Source organism: Dermacentor variabilis, chromosome 11, assembly GCF_050947875.1.
Source record: "Dermacentor variabilis isolate Ectoservices chromosome 11, ASM5094787v1, whole genome shotgun sequence".
NCBI lineage: Eukaryota > Metazoa > Arthropoda > Arachnida > Ixodida > Ixodidae > Dermacentor > Dermacentor variabilis.
This window is the reverse complement of record NC_134578.1, coordinates 15437447-15455974: the sequence shown is the minus strand read 5'-3', so window position 1 is coordinate 15455974 and position 18528 is coordinate 15437447. Positions and strand designations below refer to the sequence as shown.

The 18528-nt window shown below is 46.8% G+C and overlaps 1 protein-coding gene across 1 annotated transcript in view; it reads right to left on the bottom strand.

Moving 5' to 3' along the window:
• The window catches only part of LOC142563107 (large neutral amino acids transporter small subunit 2), a 144413-nt gene extending 126263 nt beyond the window's left edge, over positions 1–18150 (bottom strand). The window contains exon 1 of the mRNA XM_075673633.1: positions 17410–18150. Coding sequence (XP_075529748.1) covers positions 17410–17702 — 293 coding nt within the window. The 5' untranslated portion in view covers positions 17703–18150. The remainder of the gene's footprint in view (positions 1–17409) is intronic.
• Between the last annotated feature and the right edge of the window lie 378 nt (positions 18151–18528).

The window sequence follows — 18528 nt, the reverse complement described above, 5'->3', positions numbered from 1 at the left end:
AAAAAGCTTACGGGAGGTGGAGTTTACCAAAAGGAAAGCTGAATTCCTGAGAAGCTTAGGCACATAGCCTCTAATCGTACAGTAGCCTTTGCGATTTGCACAGAGACCCAGTAGAATCTTTAACAAAGCAGAACTTAACACTTGTCGGTAAACTCGCGTGCCCTGCACATCTTGCGCCAACAGTGTATACTGCTCGCTCTTCGGTCATTACGCATGCCCCATCCGGTGCTCGCAATACTCTGCATAGTTCCAGTACGTACGTCCATCTTTACTCGCAATAATAAATAGCACGTATGTTTGGCTTTAGTGTGGGACTCCGAGATTATTTTTGGCTGCGTGGGGTTCCATAACGTGCCCCCGATGCATGGTACCTCCACTAGAATGAAGTAGCCGCGGCCAGGATTTGACTACGCCATCTCGTACCCATAGCATCGTAAAGCCGTAGCCACTACCCCACCACGGCGGGTGGGAAACACACTTACAAAACAAACTATAGTAGCGAAGTGAAGGTGTACAAAAGCCTACAGTATTCGTGTAAGCGAGAAAAAAGAAGCTAAAAAGAAAACTACGACCTAAATCAACGTAAACGGGTTACAACGTCAGCATCGTTATCACAGTCGACCTCGGCAGCCCTCTTTTATCTGGCGACGTATAGGCTAATGAGCCGGGCTCGAGAGGATGGCTTTACGACGAGCCTTTGCATAAGCACCATATGCAAGTCCAAACTGGACGAGCGTCAAGGATGCACGAATGCGCGCTAGCGGCTGGTGTGAGGACTCTAACCAAGTGAACAGATCGTCGCCGGATGGATTTCCAGCGCTTGGTTGCCGCAAAAGCGTCTGACGTTCACCGCTTTAAAGATAAAGCTGCTAAAAAGTATTCAGCGGCGATTTAGCGGTAAATGCAAGACAAACGAGCATTACGTCTCAACTCTGTAGCGCCTTTGATTCTGTATAGCGCTGTCCGTGCACTTACCTCTCCCCTTCTTCCCAACCCCCTTCTCCTTTCCCCCACTACAGGGTAGTACAGCGTACTCTTGACTGCTTAACATCCCATGTATATATATATATATATATATATATATATATATATATATATATATATATATATATATATATATACACGATATACGATAAGCCCACGAAATCAGAGCTCAAACCGCTCCACCTAAGCACCCTGCTTGCATCCAGGCCATGGGCGCGTCGAGCCTGTATTTTGCAACGCGGACGGGGCGTGGCAGCCAACGCGACATTTCTTTATAATTGTCGCCACCGCCGGACCCTCGCATAGACGTGCATGAGGCAAACCGCCGGAGGCGAAAAAATAAAGGGAAAATGCTAAAGGTGAGCATGACAGTAAAGTGGCTGTACTAACGAAGTCGCGTTGCCATTAGCAACGACGACAACGTCAAGGCGCCTGAAAGGCGCTAGCGCGCTGTTACCGCCGAAATGTCAGTCCCAACGAACGACGTCCGAGAGTTGAAGAAAATGTCGAGCGCTAGACGAATAAACAACGAAAAGAAAGCACGCAAAGTCTGGCCAAGACTATATATATATATATATATATATATATATATATATATATATATATATATATATATATATATATATATCGTGGACACAAAGAGTAATTGCCGCCATGATGGACTGGTCGCTTTTAGATTCTGTAGGAAAATTGGCGCAGTCGACAGGATCGATATATATGGTGTTAGGCTGCTGAGCACGAGGTCGCGGGATCGAATCCCGGCCACGGCGGCCGCATTTCGATGGGGGCGAAATGCGAAAACACCCGTGTGCTTACATTTAGGTGCACGTTAAAGAACCCCAGGTGGTCAAAATTTCCGGAGTCCTCCACTACGGCGTGCCTCATAATCAGAAAGTGGTTTTGGCACGTAAAACTCCAAATATTAAAATTAAAAAAGTATCGATATACATATACAGTGTGCCCCAGCTAACTTTAGCCGAAGTTTACTAGTATGCCTCAGCACTGTAGGAGGACGCGATACATATACAGTGTGCCCCAGCTAACTTTAGCCGAAGTTTACTAGTATGCCTCAGCACTGTAGGAGGACGCGAGCAAATATGTATATGTATGTATGTATGTATGTATGTATGTATGTATGTATGTATGTATGTATGTATGTATGTATGTATGTATGTATGTATGTATGTATGTATGTATGTATGTATGTATGTATGTATGTAAACGAGCTATGGAAAGAATGATGGGTGTAACGTTAAGGGATAAGAGAAGAGCAGATTGGGTATGTATGTATGTATGTATGTATGTATGTATGTATGTATGTATGTATGTATGTATGTATGTATGTATGTATGTATGTATGTATGTATGTATGTATGTATGTATGTATGTATGTATGTATGTATGTAAACGAGCTATGGAAAGAAGAATGATGGGTGTAACGTTAAGGGATAAGAGAAGAGCAGATTGGGTGAGGAAACAAACGCGAGTTAATGACATCTTAGTTGAAATCATGAAAAAGAAATGGGGGGGTATGGGCAGGACATGTAATGAGGAGGGAAGATAACCGATGTTCATTAAGGTTTACGGACTGGATTCTAAGGGAAGGGAATCGCAGCAGGGAGCGACAGAAAGTTCGGTGGGCGGACGAGATTAAGAAGTTTGCAGGAACGACATGGCCACAATTAGTATATGACTGGTGTTGTTTGAGAAGTATGGGAGAGGCCTTTGCCCTACAGTGGGCGTAACCAGGCTGATGATGATGATGACGATGATGATGATGTATCGTGGACACAAACAGTAATTGCTGGCATGATGGACTGGTCGCTTTTAGATTCTGTCGCAAAATTGGCGCAGTCGACAGGATCGATATACATATACAGAGGACACGACCAAATGTATATTATTGGATGTTGTATGGAGCAAATCACACTATTATTTAACCTTTTAAGTGCATAATTAGTCAAGGTTATTGGGTTAATTAACTAATTTCGCACATATTGATTTCAGGGGGGTAGTCTTTAAGAGTCCACCTAGTGGACTGTCCATTTTGGCCGCTGCTGATTGGGTGCAGCTCTGCGAGAGAGGAGGAGACGAACGGCCCTAGCCAATCAGCAGCAGCCGCAATGGACAGTCCACTAGGTGGACTGTTACAGAATACCCCCAGGACAATGTATATTCAGAGAAAAACTGGCAGGTGGTTAGCACAGAGCGACTGTATCTCGTATTCCTGCGATGACTCTATCTTCGGATCAGAACTTGCCCGATTATCGCCAATACACGGTTAATATTAGCCAATATTTCGCGAATTAACGTAATTATCAATGAGTTTATGGGGTCACAGCAGGATTGAATTATAGGGCACGACCTTTTGCATCACCCGCCGTGGTTGCTTAGTGGCTATGGTGCTGGGCTGCTAAGCACGAGGTCGCGGGATCAAATACCGGCAGCGGCGGTCGCATTTCGACAGAGTCGAAATGCAAAAACACCCGTGTACTTAGATTTGGGTGCACGTTAAAAAAACCCGGATTGTCCAATATGATCCGGAGTCACCCACAACAGCGTGATTTATAATCAGATGGTGTTTTCGGCACATAAAACCCCATAATTTAATTATTTTTTAACCGTTTGCATAACCTGTTTTGCTATAGAACATGCGCCCGAAGAGCACGGATTTCGAGAAAGAGCAAGTCAAAATATGAACTCTGTTCCAGTAAACGTTTTTCCGCAGTGCTAAAAAAAAGTATAGCGAAGAAAAGTGTCAATTGGAACAACAAGGCACTTCACTGCACTTATCTAATCTGTACCATTTCTCGAAACAGGTACTAGGCACTGAGTTTTTAACAAAAAAGGTTGTGCTTTCAGCACTGGATGACTTCAATTCTGCTATTACAGCATTCCCTACAAGCTTCATTAAATGAGTTAATTAGTGAGCTTTCGTTCATTGAAAATCGTAGTGGCGATTATCGCTCAAAGTCTGCGTTCCGCTACTGCGATGAAGCATTGGTCAGCAAGAATTGTTTCTTCTTTCCCATGGTCCTGAGACATTAGTCGCAGGGGTTCTCTTTATTGTTATATAAAGCGATGTAACAAAGCCACTTCCACCGAACGTGAATTTGTTCCACAGCCTACCGAAAGTCATTTCGCAACCACCGATCACTTTACATAGAACATGTAGCTCTATATTTAAGTGGATATTGCCCAACTGCGTAAGTTTATGTAAGAGCTACCCCTACATTTCTTTTTAACAGAGAGAGCCGTGCTAGTTGGTGGTCGATATTAGAATGCATCATGTAACCGCGCAAACAACAAAGTACAAAGAAGGAAACACACACGACAGACGCGGATCCGCGCCTGTCCTGTGTGTTTCCTTCTTTGTCCTTTGTTGTTTGCCCTACATTTCGACACACGCAGTCTGATGTGGCGGGGACTGTATCATCAGCGAGGGTGGGCTGTGTCTGGCGCACTAAGCGCACATGTTCACGTAGCATATGCTGAGAACCAAGTGCCGTGATGACGCTATCAAAGCGCTGAAATTCAGCAGCACGTGCGTTTCGATCTTAGGTTTGGAGTTGTAGCAACAGTAGCTGCGTAATATCCTTTTTTTCTCCTTCAGTATACACCCGACCAGATAATTGTGCATAAATTTCACTGATGCATAATCCCCCCAGCAAACAAGTCTGCTGCAAACGAATTGATGGATACAAATCGCCGTCTTGTGTAAAAGGGGCCATTCGCCTGACGCCGAACGATTATGTCAAAGTAATTGCGCTCGATTCTGTCGAAATAGCCATACGCAAAACAGAACCAAAGACACGCCGACATTTCTTCGGTCTCTGTCTGCAGAGCCATTGCGTCATCCTCAGTAGCAGACGACATATGCAGGTACGCGCAGACGACGACGTCGGCATATTTTTTTTTTTATTTTCATAACTCTCACTGAACACTCTCGCAGACCAAAATAAATTCACATATGGGAGAGTTCGTACGAATTCGCTGCTACAAACTACGCGACACGCGGCTTGCGCAATGCAAATACAAGAAAAGGCACAAAATGAGCGACGTTCATTGTTTGAGTCCCGTCTGTCCCGCATTACTGCAGAGCAGACGACGCTGCAAAATCCAACAGATGTCAAATCGCTTTAACCTCCGGCCTTCCCAAGCGCAAAATCAGATACTTGTTAGCGTCAGTTTATGATGACGTCGTCGTTCTGCGAAAACAAGGTCGCAATCCGAGTGCTGGCTTTTTTTTCTCTTTCTTCTTCTTCTTCTTTTACTTCGTTTTACAGCAGCTTATAAACGACTGCACTACAGCGTACAACCCTCTGCGGTCTACCAGACGCTGAACAAGTAGATTACATGTAGATAAGAAGCACAAGTAGATTACAAGTAGAGATTACAAGTAGAGTTGACGTAGGGACCACCCTGTGAGATTACAAAACCTCAGGCTGGCCCCGACGTCAACTCCCCTAGTAAGCATAGATTTTCGACCTAAGCTCACTCGAGGGAACTGGCACTGCATTTGTTCAGTAGGCATGGAAATTCTAAGTTCGTCTAATTTTTGTACTTGTGCCACCAGATGTATTTTCTTGTGAAGTACGTTACTTATCACGGTGTATGTTTTTTTTTTAAATTTCCAAGCAGTAATACGTTTCCAAACACATGAAGGCGATAAGCGCCTGTATGCGCACGGGAATAATGGTTGCGTCTACAACGCAATATCTTGTTGAAAATGATAGATTTACCCACTGAAAACGTACCGTATATGCCATCAAATAATTGCGCGTTTCCCGTACGATTCCTATAAAATTTCCGCGGAATTTGTGCGGAATCCACATCCACATCGAGTTCGTAGGAATTATGTGTTAAGCGTAAGGAAAAAATACGCGGAATTATTGCACAGCGTACGGAACTGTCTCGGTGGCTTGCAAAGCCACAGGGTCATTTCAAGCCAGAAGGACGAAGCCTAAGCAAATCCATCATTCATATGCTGACTAAAGCGCAGACGCCAGGTGCCACATTTTCATCTGTAATTTTTGCGGGACCTCTGGGCTCGATGATGGCGGTGATAATTTCTGTTGGCATATCCTTTGAAACGGGGCAGCGAGAAGCAGTCACCTATAGCCTGCTCGAGCTTATCAAGTTTAACTTCTTTATTCGCAGTCTGGAATTTCTCATTAAATACTCTTAATAATGTTGCACACTTACCCACTTCTTTCCTGTTTTTTTTCTCACCAATACTCTAAACGAAACCTAATTTAATCCACGTGCATACAAAGACGGCGCGAGGTATAGTCACTCGTCGCAACCGGCCACTTCGGGCGTGCAATGACCTTCGCTGCCCTCCAGACCCACGCAAGCCACACCCCACTCTGCCCCGAACCTTTGCACAACCAGGAGAACAAACAGGCTGACAAATGTAGCGCTCTCAGCCAGAAAGAGACTGAAACGAACGACAAAGAGGCGAATTAATTCAGAGCATGCCCAAAAAGTCCGCTCATCTCTATGGGCGCGGTTCTTTCTGAGTGCCAAACGCCGACTGCCATATCCACTCTACAGGTGCCTGCCGTACTGCAGCCCTTCTCATTTCAGCTCCTCTGTAACAGCTTGCGAAGCATGGACATCATAATGCCGTCTTCGTACGTTCGCGAATGAATGCCAGCCACCAGTGAATCATTTTGATGCGTATATCAATGGTCCGGCAGGTCTTTGGAGTCATTCCCTTGCGTCAGTGATCACTTGGCAAGAGATGCGATAAGGTTCATTCAGGGGTGCTCTGGAGCATTTCCATAACATCGATGTGGGCCCGTGCCATTAGAAATTCTGCAAAGTCGTGCACCTGGAATCCCTCTGATCTGTCATTTTTATCATTAATCCCGTATCTTATTCCCCTTCTTCTCTCACATGCGTGCAGAGTATCAGGATGGATCGCACTAGCTCACGTCGATTTCTCTGCCTTTATTTCAATAAAATTTACATATTCTTTCTTTTACATTATATGGTGCTTAAAAGATGCTGCCGCCTTTAATTGGCACCGGCTACTCCTTTTTTACATAAATATGCACAATTAAAGTCGGCAGGTAAGAAAAAGACATCACTTAAAAGCACGAGAACTGCAAGTCAACTCAGAAACATTGTAAAAACTAAGTCCAGTCACATAGCTACACTAAAGTCAGGGCACATAATAAAACACGTAATGGGTGCCACGCGAAGGCGCATGAACCCAGGAAATGAAGTGGGAGAAAGTCGGGCCAAATCAGACACGTAGAGCCAGCTAATCACGCACATATACGCTACTCAATAGTTTCCAAGAATATCGCTCGATTCTAGAAATCTTTGGAGCCCCAGTCGTCTGTGCAACGAATATGCTGGCCGTTGACCTAACATCTTCCTGAGGTTGAAAAGCCTGCGGTGCACTGCCATTAAATCGAGTGTTAAACGTTTTCTATATGCGTCGTGTCGCGGGCTTTTCTGGCAGAATATCCTCATCCGCGCGGCCACGAGCTCTTTGCGGACTATCAGCTCGTGAAATTTTGTGCAGAAAGTGTTTTTCACGCGCACTACCGAGCCGCAGGCGGTGAACGAGCGTCTCAAAGGTTCTGCTTGCATCCAATGTGGACGCGATCTTTAAGAGGAAGCTTTAGCTCGGGCCCAACTCCGACGCAGCCTATTCAAATACATGTAAAACGCAAAAACGTTTTTATGAGATAACTCCTGGACCGATTGTAATGAAATGTGTTGCATTTGAAAGAGAAAGTTGAATTCTAGTGACTGTTGGAAGCGGAATCTCTATTTAGGGCTTCAATTTTCTTAAAACGATTTTCAAATATTTGACCGTTTGAAAAAAATAGAAGCACAATTTTTAAAAATTGATAGCTCTGTATCAAAAACAGATATCGCGGTTCTGTGAACGGCATCCATTAGATCATTGAAAGCGGACAAATTCGATATGTCATTTTACATCTTACGTGAATTTGTTACGTTGTTTACAAGGGTTCTGCAAAAGCTGTATTTCAATGTTACTAAATTTTTCGAGATTCATGTGTAATAGATCAATTTTGTCCGCTTTGGATGTACTATTAGATGCATTTCACAGAATTGTATTATCGTTTTTCCTTTAGGAGTTACGGAGCTTTAAACTTGGCAGTTTTGTTTTTTGGAAATTTCGGATTTTCGCCAGTATTTAATAAAAGATTGACGCCCTAACTCAAAAATTCGAAACCAACAGTCTCTAGACTTTAAGTTTTTCTTTTAATTGCAATAAACCTCGTCAAAATTGGTGCAGTGGTTGCCGAGAAAAACGAATTCTCTTTTTACATGTATTTAGACAGGAGCGCCCGAGCTAAAGCTTCCTCTTAAGTTGAAACGAAATGTCAGTGTCAAGCAAATCTGAAGATTTTGAATTCTGATCGAACCGTGTCGTCTCTGCAACCAGGGCCTGGAACCTGCCTCAGTGTACGCAGCCATTCGCCTTGCGTTGGAGGGCCGGAGTCCAGATGTGACGTTGTTGTAGCAATCGCTTGTCCAGCTGCCTCGACCGCTGCAACATTCCCGGAGATATGCAGTGGACAGAGGGGGGGAGGGGGGGAGGGGGGAAGTATTCTGTAAGAGTCCGCCTAGTGGACTGTCCACTGCGGCCGCTGCTAATTGGATGCAGCTTTACGAGTGAGAAGGAGACGAGGAGCCCTAGCCAATCAGCAGTGGCTGAAATGAACAGTCCACTAGGTGGACTCTTACAGAATACACCCCCGGGTGTCTTTTTTTTTTTTTCATCTCGACCGCTGACCAGTTAGCGCTACCACCAGCTTTGAATCTCAACGCTTCCGGAAGGTGGACGTTCTCTCGGGTCCATCCCGGGCGAAGATCTCAGCCTCCCGTGACAGTGTGCCCCCAATCGTCTCCAAACTTCGCTGCGGCAAACACGCGCGAGATAATTGCATACAGCAGCGTCATCTGCATGCGCTTGCCCGCGAAAAAGAGGGCTCCTCGCCGTTGGCACAACTATAGTTTACTGGCTCGAGCGAAGCGGTGCGTATAATTGACAACCCACGGACGAGCAGGCAGGCAGGCCCGCTGCAGACAGACCTATACAGACAAAGCGAGGCCTGCCGCCTTCGGTCCGAGGCGCACAACCGGATGTGTGACGTATGACGTCCGCATCCGCTGTCCACAATGGACGCGCGCGTTGATGGAAGCGCGGCCTGCCCGGCTTCGTTATTGCGAAGACAAAATTCGCAGTCTGCACCCCCCCCCCCCACACACACACACTCCCCTTTACTTCTCAGGCGTGGGGCCTTTATTCACCTGCCTTTAATGGGCTATAGCTGCGTAACTATGTCCAGCGCTTATTTTTTGTGGTATAGTTTTTCTTTTAATATACATCGCCAAAATACGCACAGCCGTGTGCGCATATGCCGCCACGAACCTAAGTCATTGAGGGTGCTATAGTAAGCAGCTATAAATGCTGGAACTTTCGTGTGCCACACATAGTCATCTGTTGCTTTTATCTCGGTGATCGAGAGGCACCTGATAGATAGATAGATAGATAGATAGATAGATAGATAGATAGATAGATAGATAGATAGATAGATAGATAGATAGATAGATAGATAGATAGATAGATAGATAGATAGATAGATAGATAGATAGATAGATAGATAGATAGATAGATATGACTGAAAAAAGAAATGCGCTGATTAAAAATACTGTTTATTAGGCTGTTTGTTAGAATGTTCATTAGATTGCCAAGGTGTGATCGAAACTAGCGTTATTGCTGGCTTTCGATGACGAAAAGAGAAAAACAAGCCAGTGGTTGGTAAGCGAGAAAAAATATAAATACCGGGGAGTGACGGGCTCACGACAATGCTAAGTTGCTCGCATCCGCTCCATTATACTGCGCACTCCGTCATTAGCGACGTGTTCGCGACAAAAACAGGGATATAATATTCGAAATGGCCAGACGTGCGAGGGTTATTGCAAAGGTTGCTGCACGTACACTTTCTCAACTGACGCAAGTAATTTCTGCGCTGTCGTCAAAACTGCAACATTCGAGGGGAGAAAAACAGAGGCATACATAAATCACATTTTCTCATAAGTGCTTTGTTCACGGCAACTGCTCTTTTTTTTTTTTTTTCTAGCGCGCTTGAACAATGTTTTCGAGTGCACGTACATTTAAGAACGCTAGCAGAAGCGACGACTCGATGACGACAGACTTGTTTTGAACGTTAGAATGAATGTTACCTAATTAATGACTTTTCCAGGAACGATATATAACACTCGGGGAATTTATTTTCGGAAAGTTGTACGGTTGAAAGAACGGGAAGTCGGGGAAGCACTGTACAAATCCATCTCCTGACAGACAAAATTTGGTATTGTTGTAAACGGCATTATATTGAACGTTTCCAACGCTTTTTGAGAACTAAGAGGCGTGAAACAGAACAGATGGAACGCTGGAAATTGTGAAATAAAGGCAGTAGTAACAGTTTGAAAGGGCAGTAGTACGCAGTGGTAAAAGTAGCAAGGTATAGGTCGAAGTATAGTCTATAAAACGCGTTTTAGTTGCCGTCGCTTTTAGAGTTATATAACGGCAGACGGGTCGCCGCCTCGGAGATAAACGAACACAACCTGTCATTGACCAGCCGGAGAATCATGTAACTTTTCATTGCACTGTCACTAATGCAAAAGTCCTGCTGATTTCAAAGTTGGCGAGTTTCTGTTCAGACACAGCTAGGGATGATGTGTGGCATTAATTTAAGTAGCACGTGCTATTCCAGTATGCGAAAAAACCCGTGTGCTTAGATTTAGGTGCACGTTAAAGAACCACAGGTGGTCAAAATTTTCGGAGTCCTCCACTACGGCGTGCCTCATAATCAGAAAGTGGTTTTGGCACGTAAAACCCCAAATATTATTAATCAGCATTAAGTTTAAGTAAAGTTCGATTGTAATATATAGCCGCCGCGGTAGCATGAATGCCTTACAGACTTATATAGCGCTGCTGAGCACGAGGTCGCGGGTTCGATTCGTGCGGCGCACATTGCGTGCGCGTTACAAAGAACCCCAGGCCATCTAATTTACTCCGGAGCTTTCCACAACGTCGCGCCTCCTATAACACTATATGTCCTCCCAGTTTGGAGACACGTCGAAACCGGCAATTTATTTTAATTTTAAAGACAACTACTAATCCAGCGCGCGTCTCACAAATGCGTCTTCTCGATGGTCCCACCGCTGCAATGTAGAAGCAACAACCACGCGTTGTTTTCTACGCCAGCCAAGCGTTAACAGTTCGAGGATACGAGTGCGCCATTACAGCTGCGCGTACACTACGGCCGACCACGCCGGGTTTAGGCCTAGCGGGACCGGCGAGGGGATGCTGCAATGCGCCGGTCGCGTTGCAAGCTGCTGCCGCTCGCGCTCGTCGCCCTCGACGGAAAGAGGGGGCGAAGGACCTTCGTCGGAACACGTGCTCCGTGCCGCTCGATATACAGGAGTAGGAGGAGGAGGAGGAGGAGGAAGCGGGAGCGGGCACGCCCTCTTGATTTGCCTTTTATTCGTTTTCTCTTTCCCCCTTTGTTGCCGGTTTACGCTGAGGAAGCGAAGCGCGTTTACGCGGTATCGTCGTGTAGTATCTGCGTCCGCTTCCTCTTGGTCGCGCGTCTTGCGAACTCGCGGCTTCTTCGGGGTCGTGCCGACACTGGAAATTTATAACGCACACCTTTGATTGATTTACCGAACAATTTGCTGGCCGGTTTACCGACTGACAAAGGCTGGGAGCCATAGGGCGCGTAGTTCCCGCCGTTTTGTGGCATGTGTCACAAAACGTACCTAATCGCCTAGTTTTTGTTCCTATGCTGACTGACAGACTGACTGGTTGGCTGACTGACTGAACGATTGATAGTCTGAATGAGTGATTGACTGAATGCGTGATTGATCCGCTGATCGACTGATTCATTGGATGGGAACCATTGATTGGCAGAATGAGTGATTGGTTCGTTAAGTCTCTGTCGCAGTGGTTGTATGATTGATTCAATCATTGAGTCCTCAAATGAATAACTATTTGATTGATTGATTCAATCATTGAGTCCTCAAATGAATAACTATTTGATTGATTGATTGATTGATTGATTGATTGATTGATTGATTGATTGATTGATTGATTGATTGATTGATTGATTGATTGATTGAGCTAGACGGATGAAGGCAACACAGGAGCTCTGAAAACGCCAGTAAATGGTCTCCAGTGGCAGGGAGACGCTTTCTAGACAGAAACAAATTCTGCCGACGCCACTCGAAGCAGGCGCGGCCTCAGCCCACTGCTATGCTGTTACGCAATCACGGTAACCGGCGGGAGCCGTTCCGGTAAACTTAGCGGAGCCAGTTAAACTCCACGCATGCGCAGTCATGGTCGCCGCGGTATCAGTAGCGGTAAGACAAAATTGGCGCAGGCACTTAAGTGTCTTTACGTGATTTGAATGCGGAAGCGTAATGATTTCTCTAATTGGTTGCGTTCGTGATGCGTGATGTCACGTCTCCTTCACAACTATCCTTAACGCACCTTGTTTTAATATGTAGGAACCTTAACCCACCTTAAGTCACCTTACTCTAACTTGTTCCAACTTTAATTCTGCATTACTGTCGACATCACTCAAGACGCAGATGACGTCAGTGACGATCACGATTTTTGTTACCACTCGTTGCGGACAACGCCGCATTTTCTGCTTCGCGGGACATACAATGCTTTACGCATTAATAACGCCGTGTTAGGACACTTTGTGTTACGAGTGAGCACGTACCATGCTATAATCAAAAACTAAAATTTCAAAGCCTGGCATGCACAGCTGCGAAAGATGTAGACGGAGCCAGCGATGCCTCCTGACAATCGAAGCGCATGCGACGACCGAGATGCTTGCATTCTGGTCACTGCAGCGCGTACGGTTATGCGAGCTAGGAGTGACTGGAAAGTGCAAGCAGGCCGGTCACTGCAGACGCGTATATTATTGGGGACGTCGGTGCAGTTTGCAGGCAACAGTGTTACGCAATTCAGCGCCGAAACCAGATCGATCCGCTTTCCCGAGGGAGCAAGCGTTTTCGGAAGGAAGGCGTTACTCACCGGATTGGTCAGAAAGAACGAACAAACAAAAACATGCGTCGCCGGTGCTCTATTACGGACGTACGTGACTCGAATGTCATGCGTGGGTAAAAAAAAAAAGAAATGAAAAGAGATACAGTTATGGCCACGTTTCCACGATCCACGGCACCGTCAGGAAGGGAGATACAGCTCGAGCAATGAATTAAACTTCAACGGAAATTTAGGTTAGCCCGGAAGACTGTAGCTTTGACACTCGCTCAATCCATGCGCAGCTGCCCGCATTTCGGTACTGCCCACTCCTTTCTGTAATGCCTCCGCCCCGAGAGAAAATTGATCGAATGAAATTAAAACCCACGCGTCTCGGACGTCGGTGCGGACGGTGAGCAGTATTCCACAAGTATGATGTTTCTTTCTTGATCAATCTGAGTCATTTGTAACCTGGGAGCTACTTAGGTATGTATCGCGCTCATTAAGGATAATGTGGCTTTTACATCTGTACCACTTCGATGCAATGAGCTGTGCCACTTTGGCCGGACCTAATCTTGTTGTCCTTGTAACCCCCCCCCCCCCCCCCGCGAAGCAATGTAAGTAACGAAAAAGTAAATATTAAATATGTTCATTCTATATAATCATACGGTTTATTTATTTATTCATTCATTTGTTTATTAGAGTACCTTTAAGGTCCGCGGGGTGTTACTAAATAATTGCTGTGGAACTGGGCAAGATATAACATTATTTAATCGTTTGAAGAACGAATGAATATACAAGACCCTTTATGGTCACACAGGACTACATCATGGCCATGCAGTGTCTACATCAACAATTATTTTTTCTTGAATATGGATGAGGTATACGTCAGTTATATTCCGGCAATGCGTGTAGAGGCTGTAAGTACATTGACTTTCAAATGAAAGTACCGAGAGAAAATGTGGTGTATGTGTTTAAGTGTTTTTTAGTCAACTTTCTTTTAAAGGTACAATACACGAGACGCTCTTTACTTTTCTTTAGTTGCTTATATTCTGTAAGAGCAGTTTACGTACCCGTTCTGTAATCAGTAGATTTTAGATTTGCACAATCAATAATTTTTTTTTTTTGCTACATGCATTACTTATATAATACTGCGTTATATAGGAACCCTTTCCACCACTCAGTTGTAATTGTGGTGTCTGAAACGTTCCGCAATTCCGGTGTATTCTATCCTCCTATATATATATTAACTGTTCTCCTGTGCCAGAGCAGAAAGAAGATGCCAGTGCTGACGACTATGGCCATCGTGAGGTCGTTGTACAGAAACATTTTGTCGGGCCAGATGCTTTTTTTACCTTTGTCCGAAGCTGGATTCATATGCAACCACCGTTTTGAATAGGTGTTAACATTTAAAAGAAAAAAAAAACTGACAACTTCTTTCTTTTTTTTTCACTGGGAACGTTCTCCGCTAACTTCGCGTCGCTGGTTTCAAGCAAGCGACTCCCTCCTGCCTCGGGATGGATGGATGGATGAATGGAAAAACTTTATTTTCGTCAGAACGCATGTGCGGACGATTCCGTGCTAGATGGCCATCAGCTCATGGCTGACGGCGACCTGGGTGGCCCACTCCACGGCCCTGGTCTGGACGACCGGGTCTGAGCTGGCCAACACGGCCTCCCACTGCTCGAGAGGAGGATCACGCATGACATCCGCCGGTGGCGGCGCTATGCTAAAGCTCCATAATATGTGGTCATAGGTGGCCAGTGAAAGGACACCAGCCCATCACTCGTGGACCTCCCCGGAACGTCCGGCTCACCTGCTCGGCTGACGAAACCTCGAGCATTCATGTGAGCCGCCTCGTTCCCAGGGTTGCCAGAGTGTGCCGGCACCCAGACAATTTCCACCTCCGTAGTCCCTCGCCCCGTGGCCCGATTTAGCAATCCTGCCGCTGTGACAGAGACTCTGCCCCTCGCCAAATTTCGGATGGCTGTTTTAGAGTCGCTGAAAATCAGGTCAGCTTTAGTATTACCTATAGCTAGCGCTATCGCCGCCTCCTCTGCAGTTTCTGAGGAGCGGGTTTTGACTGATCCCGAGGTGACTAAGCGTCCCCGCCCGTCCACCACCGCAACTGCAGACGCGTCCTTGTTCTTATACTCGGCGACATCTACGTAGACTGCCCCGTTGTACTTCCCGTACTTAGCATGTAAAGCTCTGGCTCTTGCCTTCCTGCGGTTCTCGTGATGTATGGGATGCATATTTTTTGGGCAAACGTTTTACGTACAAGACCTTGTGTATTTCTCGCTTCACCTGAATTTTCATGTCCCCGGCTGGAGGATCAACTCCAATGCCGGTCCTCTCCAACATATCCCTCCCTACTCTCGTTTTGGAAAGCCTACTGAGTTGCATCACCAAGTGTGCCTCCCGCAGTTCTTCCAGGGTTTTGTGCATCCCTAATCTCAGCAGCCTTTCGGTAGACGTATTGTTAGACAACCCAAGGGACGCCTTATACGCCTGCCTAATCATAGCCTGCAGCTTGCCTTTCTCCGTCGCGTCCATCTTCATATAAGGCGTCGCATACACTATTCTACTGAGCACAAACGCCTGTACCAGCTTACACAAGCCCTTTTCCTTGACCCCTCGCTTACGATTGGCGATTCTCCTGATTAGTCTCACGGTAGCATTAACCGTATTTTTAAGCCTTTCCAAGGCCTCCCTATTCTTCTTGCTAGTCAGCAGATACAGACCCAGGATCCTGATCGTTCGGACCTCAGCGACCGGTGCACCCCCCACTTTCACCTTCACCGGTGGTGGCGACACATAATGCCTCGCATGTATCCCTCTTGGTTTATCCCTAAGCACAAAAAGCTCGGACTTGGGCTGAGCGCACGAGAGTCCTGCCTCCGCCGCTAGCTCCTCCACAATATCCACTGCCTGTTGTAGAGTTTCCTCCAATAGTGCGTCGCTTCTCCTTGTTACCCATCGAGTAATGTCATCCGCGTAAAATGTATGTTCAAGTCCCGATATGCTTGCCAGCCTCGGCGGTATCTGGATCAAGGCGAGATTAAACAAGAACGGCGATAAAACCGACCCTTGTGGTGTCCCCCTGCCCCCCAACGGGAAGGGGTCCGATTTAAATTCTCCGACTACAATCTCCGCAGTCCTATCCTCCAGAAATGATCTGATGTATCGGAAGGTTCTACCCCCCGGTCCTATGTCCGATAGGTTCCTTAATATTGCCTCATGGGTGACATTGTCAAAGGCCTTTGTGAGGTAACTAGGATCAACCACGTCCTTTTTGAGCTGTATCATGACGTCCTGCGTTGATAAATTAGCCCTGAAGCCAATCATCGTTTTAGGTACCAACTCCTTGTCCTCCACATAACCCTGAAGCCTGTTGAGGATCACATGCTCCATCAATTTGATCAAGTAGGACGTAAGCGAGATGGGACGAAGATTCTCAATACAGATCTTCTTCCCTGGTTTAGGAATAAATATAATCCTAGCATGTTTCCACTCTGCCGGGATCTCCCCGGCCGCCCAGTATTTGCTCATCAAGTCCGTGAGCGCCCCCACTGACTTGAAATCCAGGTTCCTCAGCATTTTATTAGTAACCCCGTCCGGACCCGCTGCCGACGTAGTACAAAGCTGCCCCATTGCAAACTCCACCTCCGCCACCGTAAAGTCCGCATCCAATTCGAGGTTTTCCTCTCCCGAGTAATCCGGCAAGCAACCGCCCGCCTCGCCGTTTATGTAACGACTTCGGAGTTCTTGAATGAACTCCCCAGTCGTGCCCGGATACTAATGAACTAACCTAGCCATTTGACCCTCCTGCGCACCACGATGAGTTGAGCCCTAGCCGCTAGCCGTTGCGTCTTTATCAAGAGGTCTGGCAAGCCCACCTCATTATCTTTCGGAGAACAGTATACATTAAGAACAAATGACTCTTATCGTCCTTTCTTTTGGGCAGAACCTCTAGCAGGACGTAGTCCTCTCTGCTGCTATCTATGGTATGCTGAATCGTTGTGGTGTTGCGGTGGACTAGCACAGCCGTAAAGACGCTCGATACGCTATACGACGTTATACCTGACGATAACGCTTTTTTTAAAAATTGGTAATAAAGAAAGCACGCTGCCTGAACTCCGTCACAGCCAGCGCAGCAGACGCCGCGTGGACCGCTTACGAGCGCTGCGGAGAAGACAGCTTGGCAGGGGTGAGAACGCTGCGGTGTTTGGCGGGAAGGGGGGGAAAAGTACCTCGTGGACATGAATGACTACAGGTTTTCTGTCGGTGTCAAGTGCAGAATTATACCAAACCTCCGCAAAGAGCACGGTAACAGAGATAACAACGCCACCAGATAAGGGTTCGGTGGGACTCACTTTGTGATCATGCATCCAAGCTCCGCGTAGCAGTATGCTCCGATCATGGAAAAGATTCCGCACGCAACCCAGACGATGAGGGACGCTCCCACGCTGCCGGTGTTGGCCAAGACTCCACGGGGCGACACGAAGATGCCCGAACCGATGATACTGCCGACGATCACGGTGATACCGTTGAGCAAACTCATCTTGGGCTTCAAGCAGACGACGTCGCTCTCGCCGGCTTTGTTCGGAGCGACGGGCTTGGTTGGCTCGGCCTGCGGAACCTCGGAGTATTGCGTTGCCTCGGCCATGTTTTCTGTCGTCTGTGCCTTCTACTCACTCCTCTGGGAATGTTAAAGAGCGTCCTCTGTCCCCCCAAAATCGACCGTTAATTTCCCACTGTATGTTACACAGCGGCGACGTTGCTGACGCTCAGCAGACGTGCTGTACCACAGTTGTCTGCCGTGTGCTGCTGCTGCTTCGCCGTGCCGGCAGCTTCACAGCGCTCGTAGCAGGCGCGCAGATTTGCAGTTGTCGTCTGCACCGGTTGAACTTTGAAGGCTTTGTCGTCTGCTTCTTCCTTGCTGCGCCGTCTGCGTCGTTTTATGCTTTCTCCCTCCTGTGCCCGGCGTCTGTTTGGAGTGCCGCGGTGTACGGGCCCCGGCTGCTACCTTCCCGCACCGCGCCTACGTCGCGAATGGTGTGCGGCGCCGTGCGAAGCCCCCGAACACCGGCGAAGCCCGACGCAGCCGCAAGCTGAGAGTATTGACTCCCTTTCCACGTTCGCTTCCTCCTCCGTTACGCAAGAGGAAGAGAGAAGGAGCTGCGGACTTCCCTTTTTATGGATCCCGCGTTTCCGGCGGACCGACAGCTGGCGCTGGCTGGGCGGAGAAGAGAGAATGAGATATCCACAGAAACAGCGTCTACGAGTAGAGTACGGCACCGAAGCGCAGCATGGCAGTGAAGCCGACTTTTCTCGCCATGGTTGCGAAACTCTTCACACCTTCGTTTCAAGACAACGTAACAAAATGAATTCATTAAACATAAATCCACGATTGTCGGGACACCTGTGGGTACACTTTAAACTATACGACGCAATATTCTCATGCAAAACAAGAAACCGTTTTTATTTTTCAG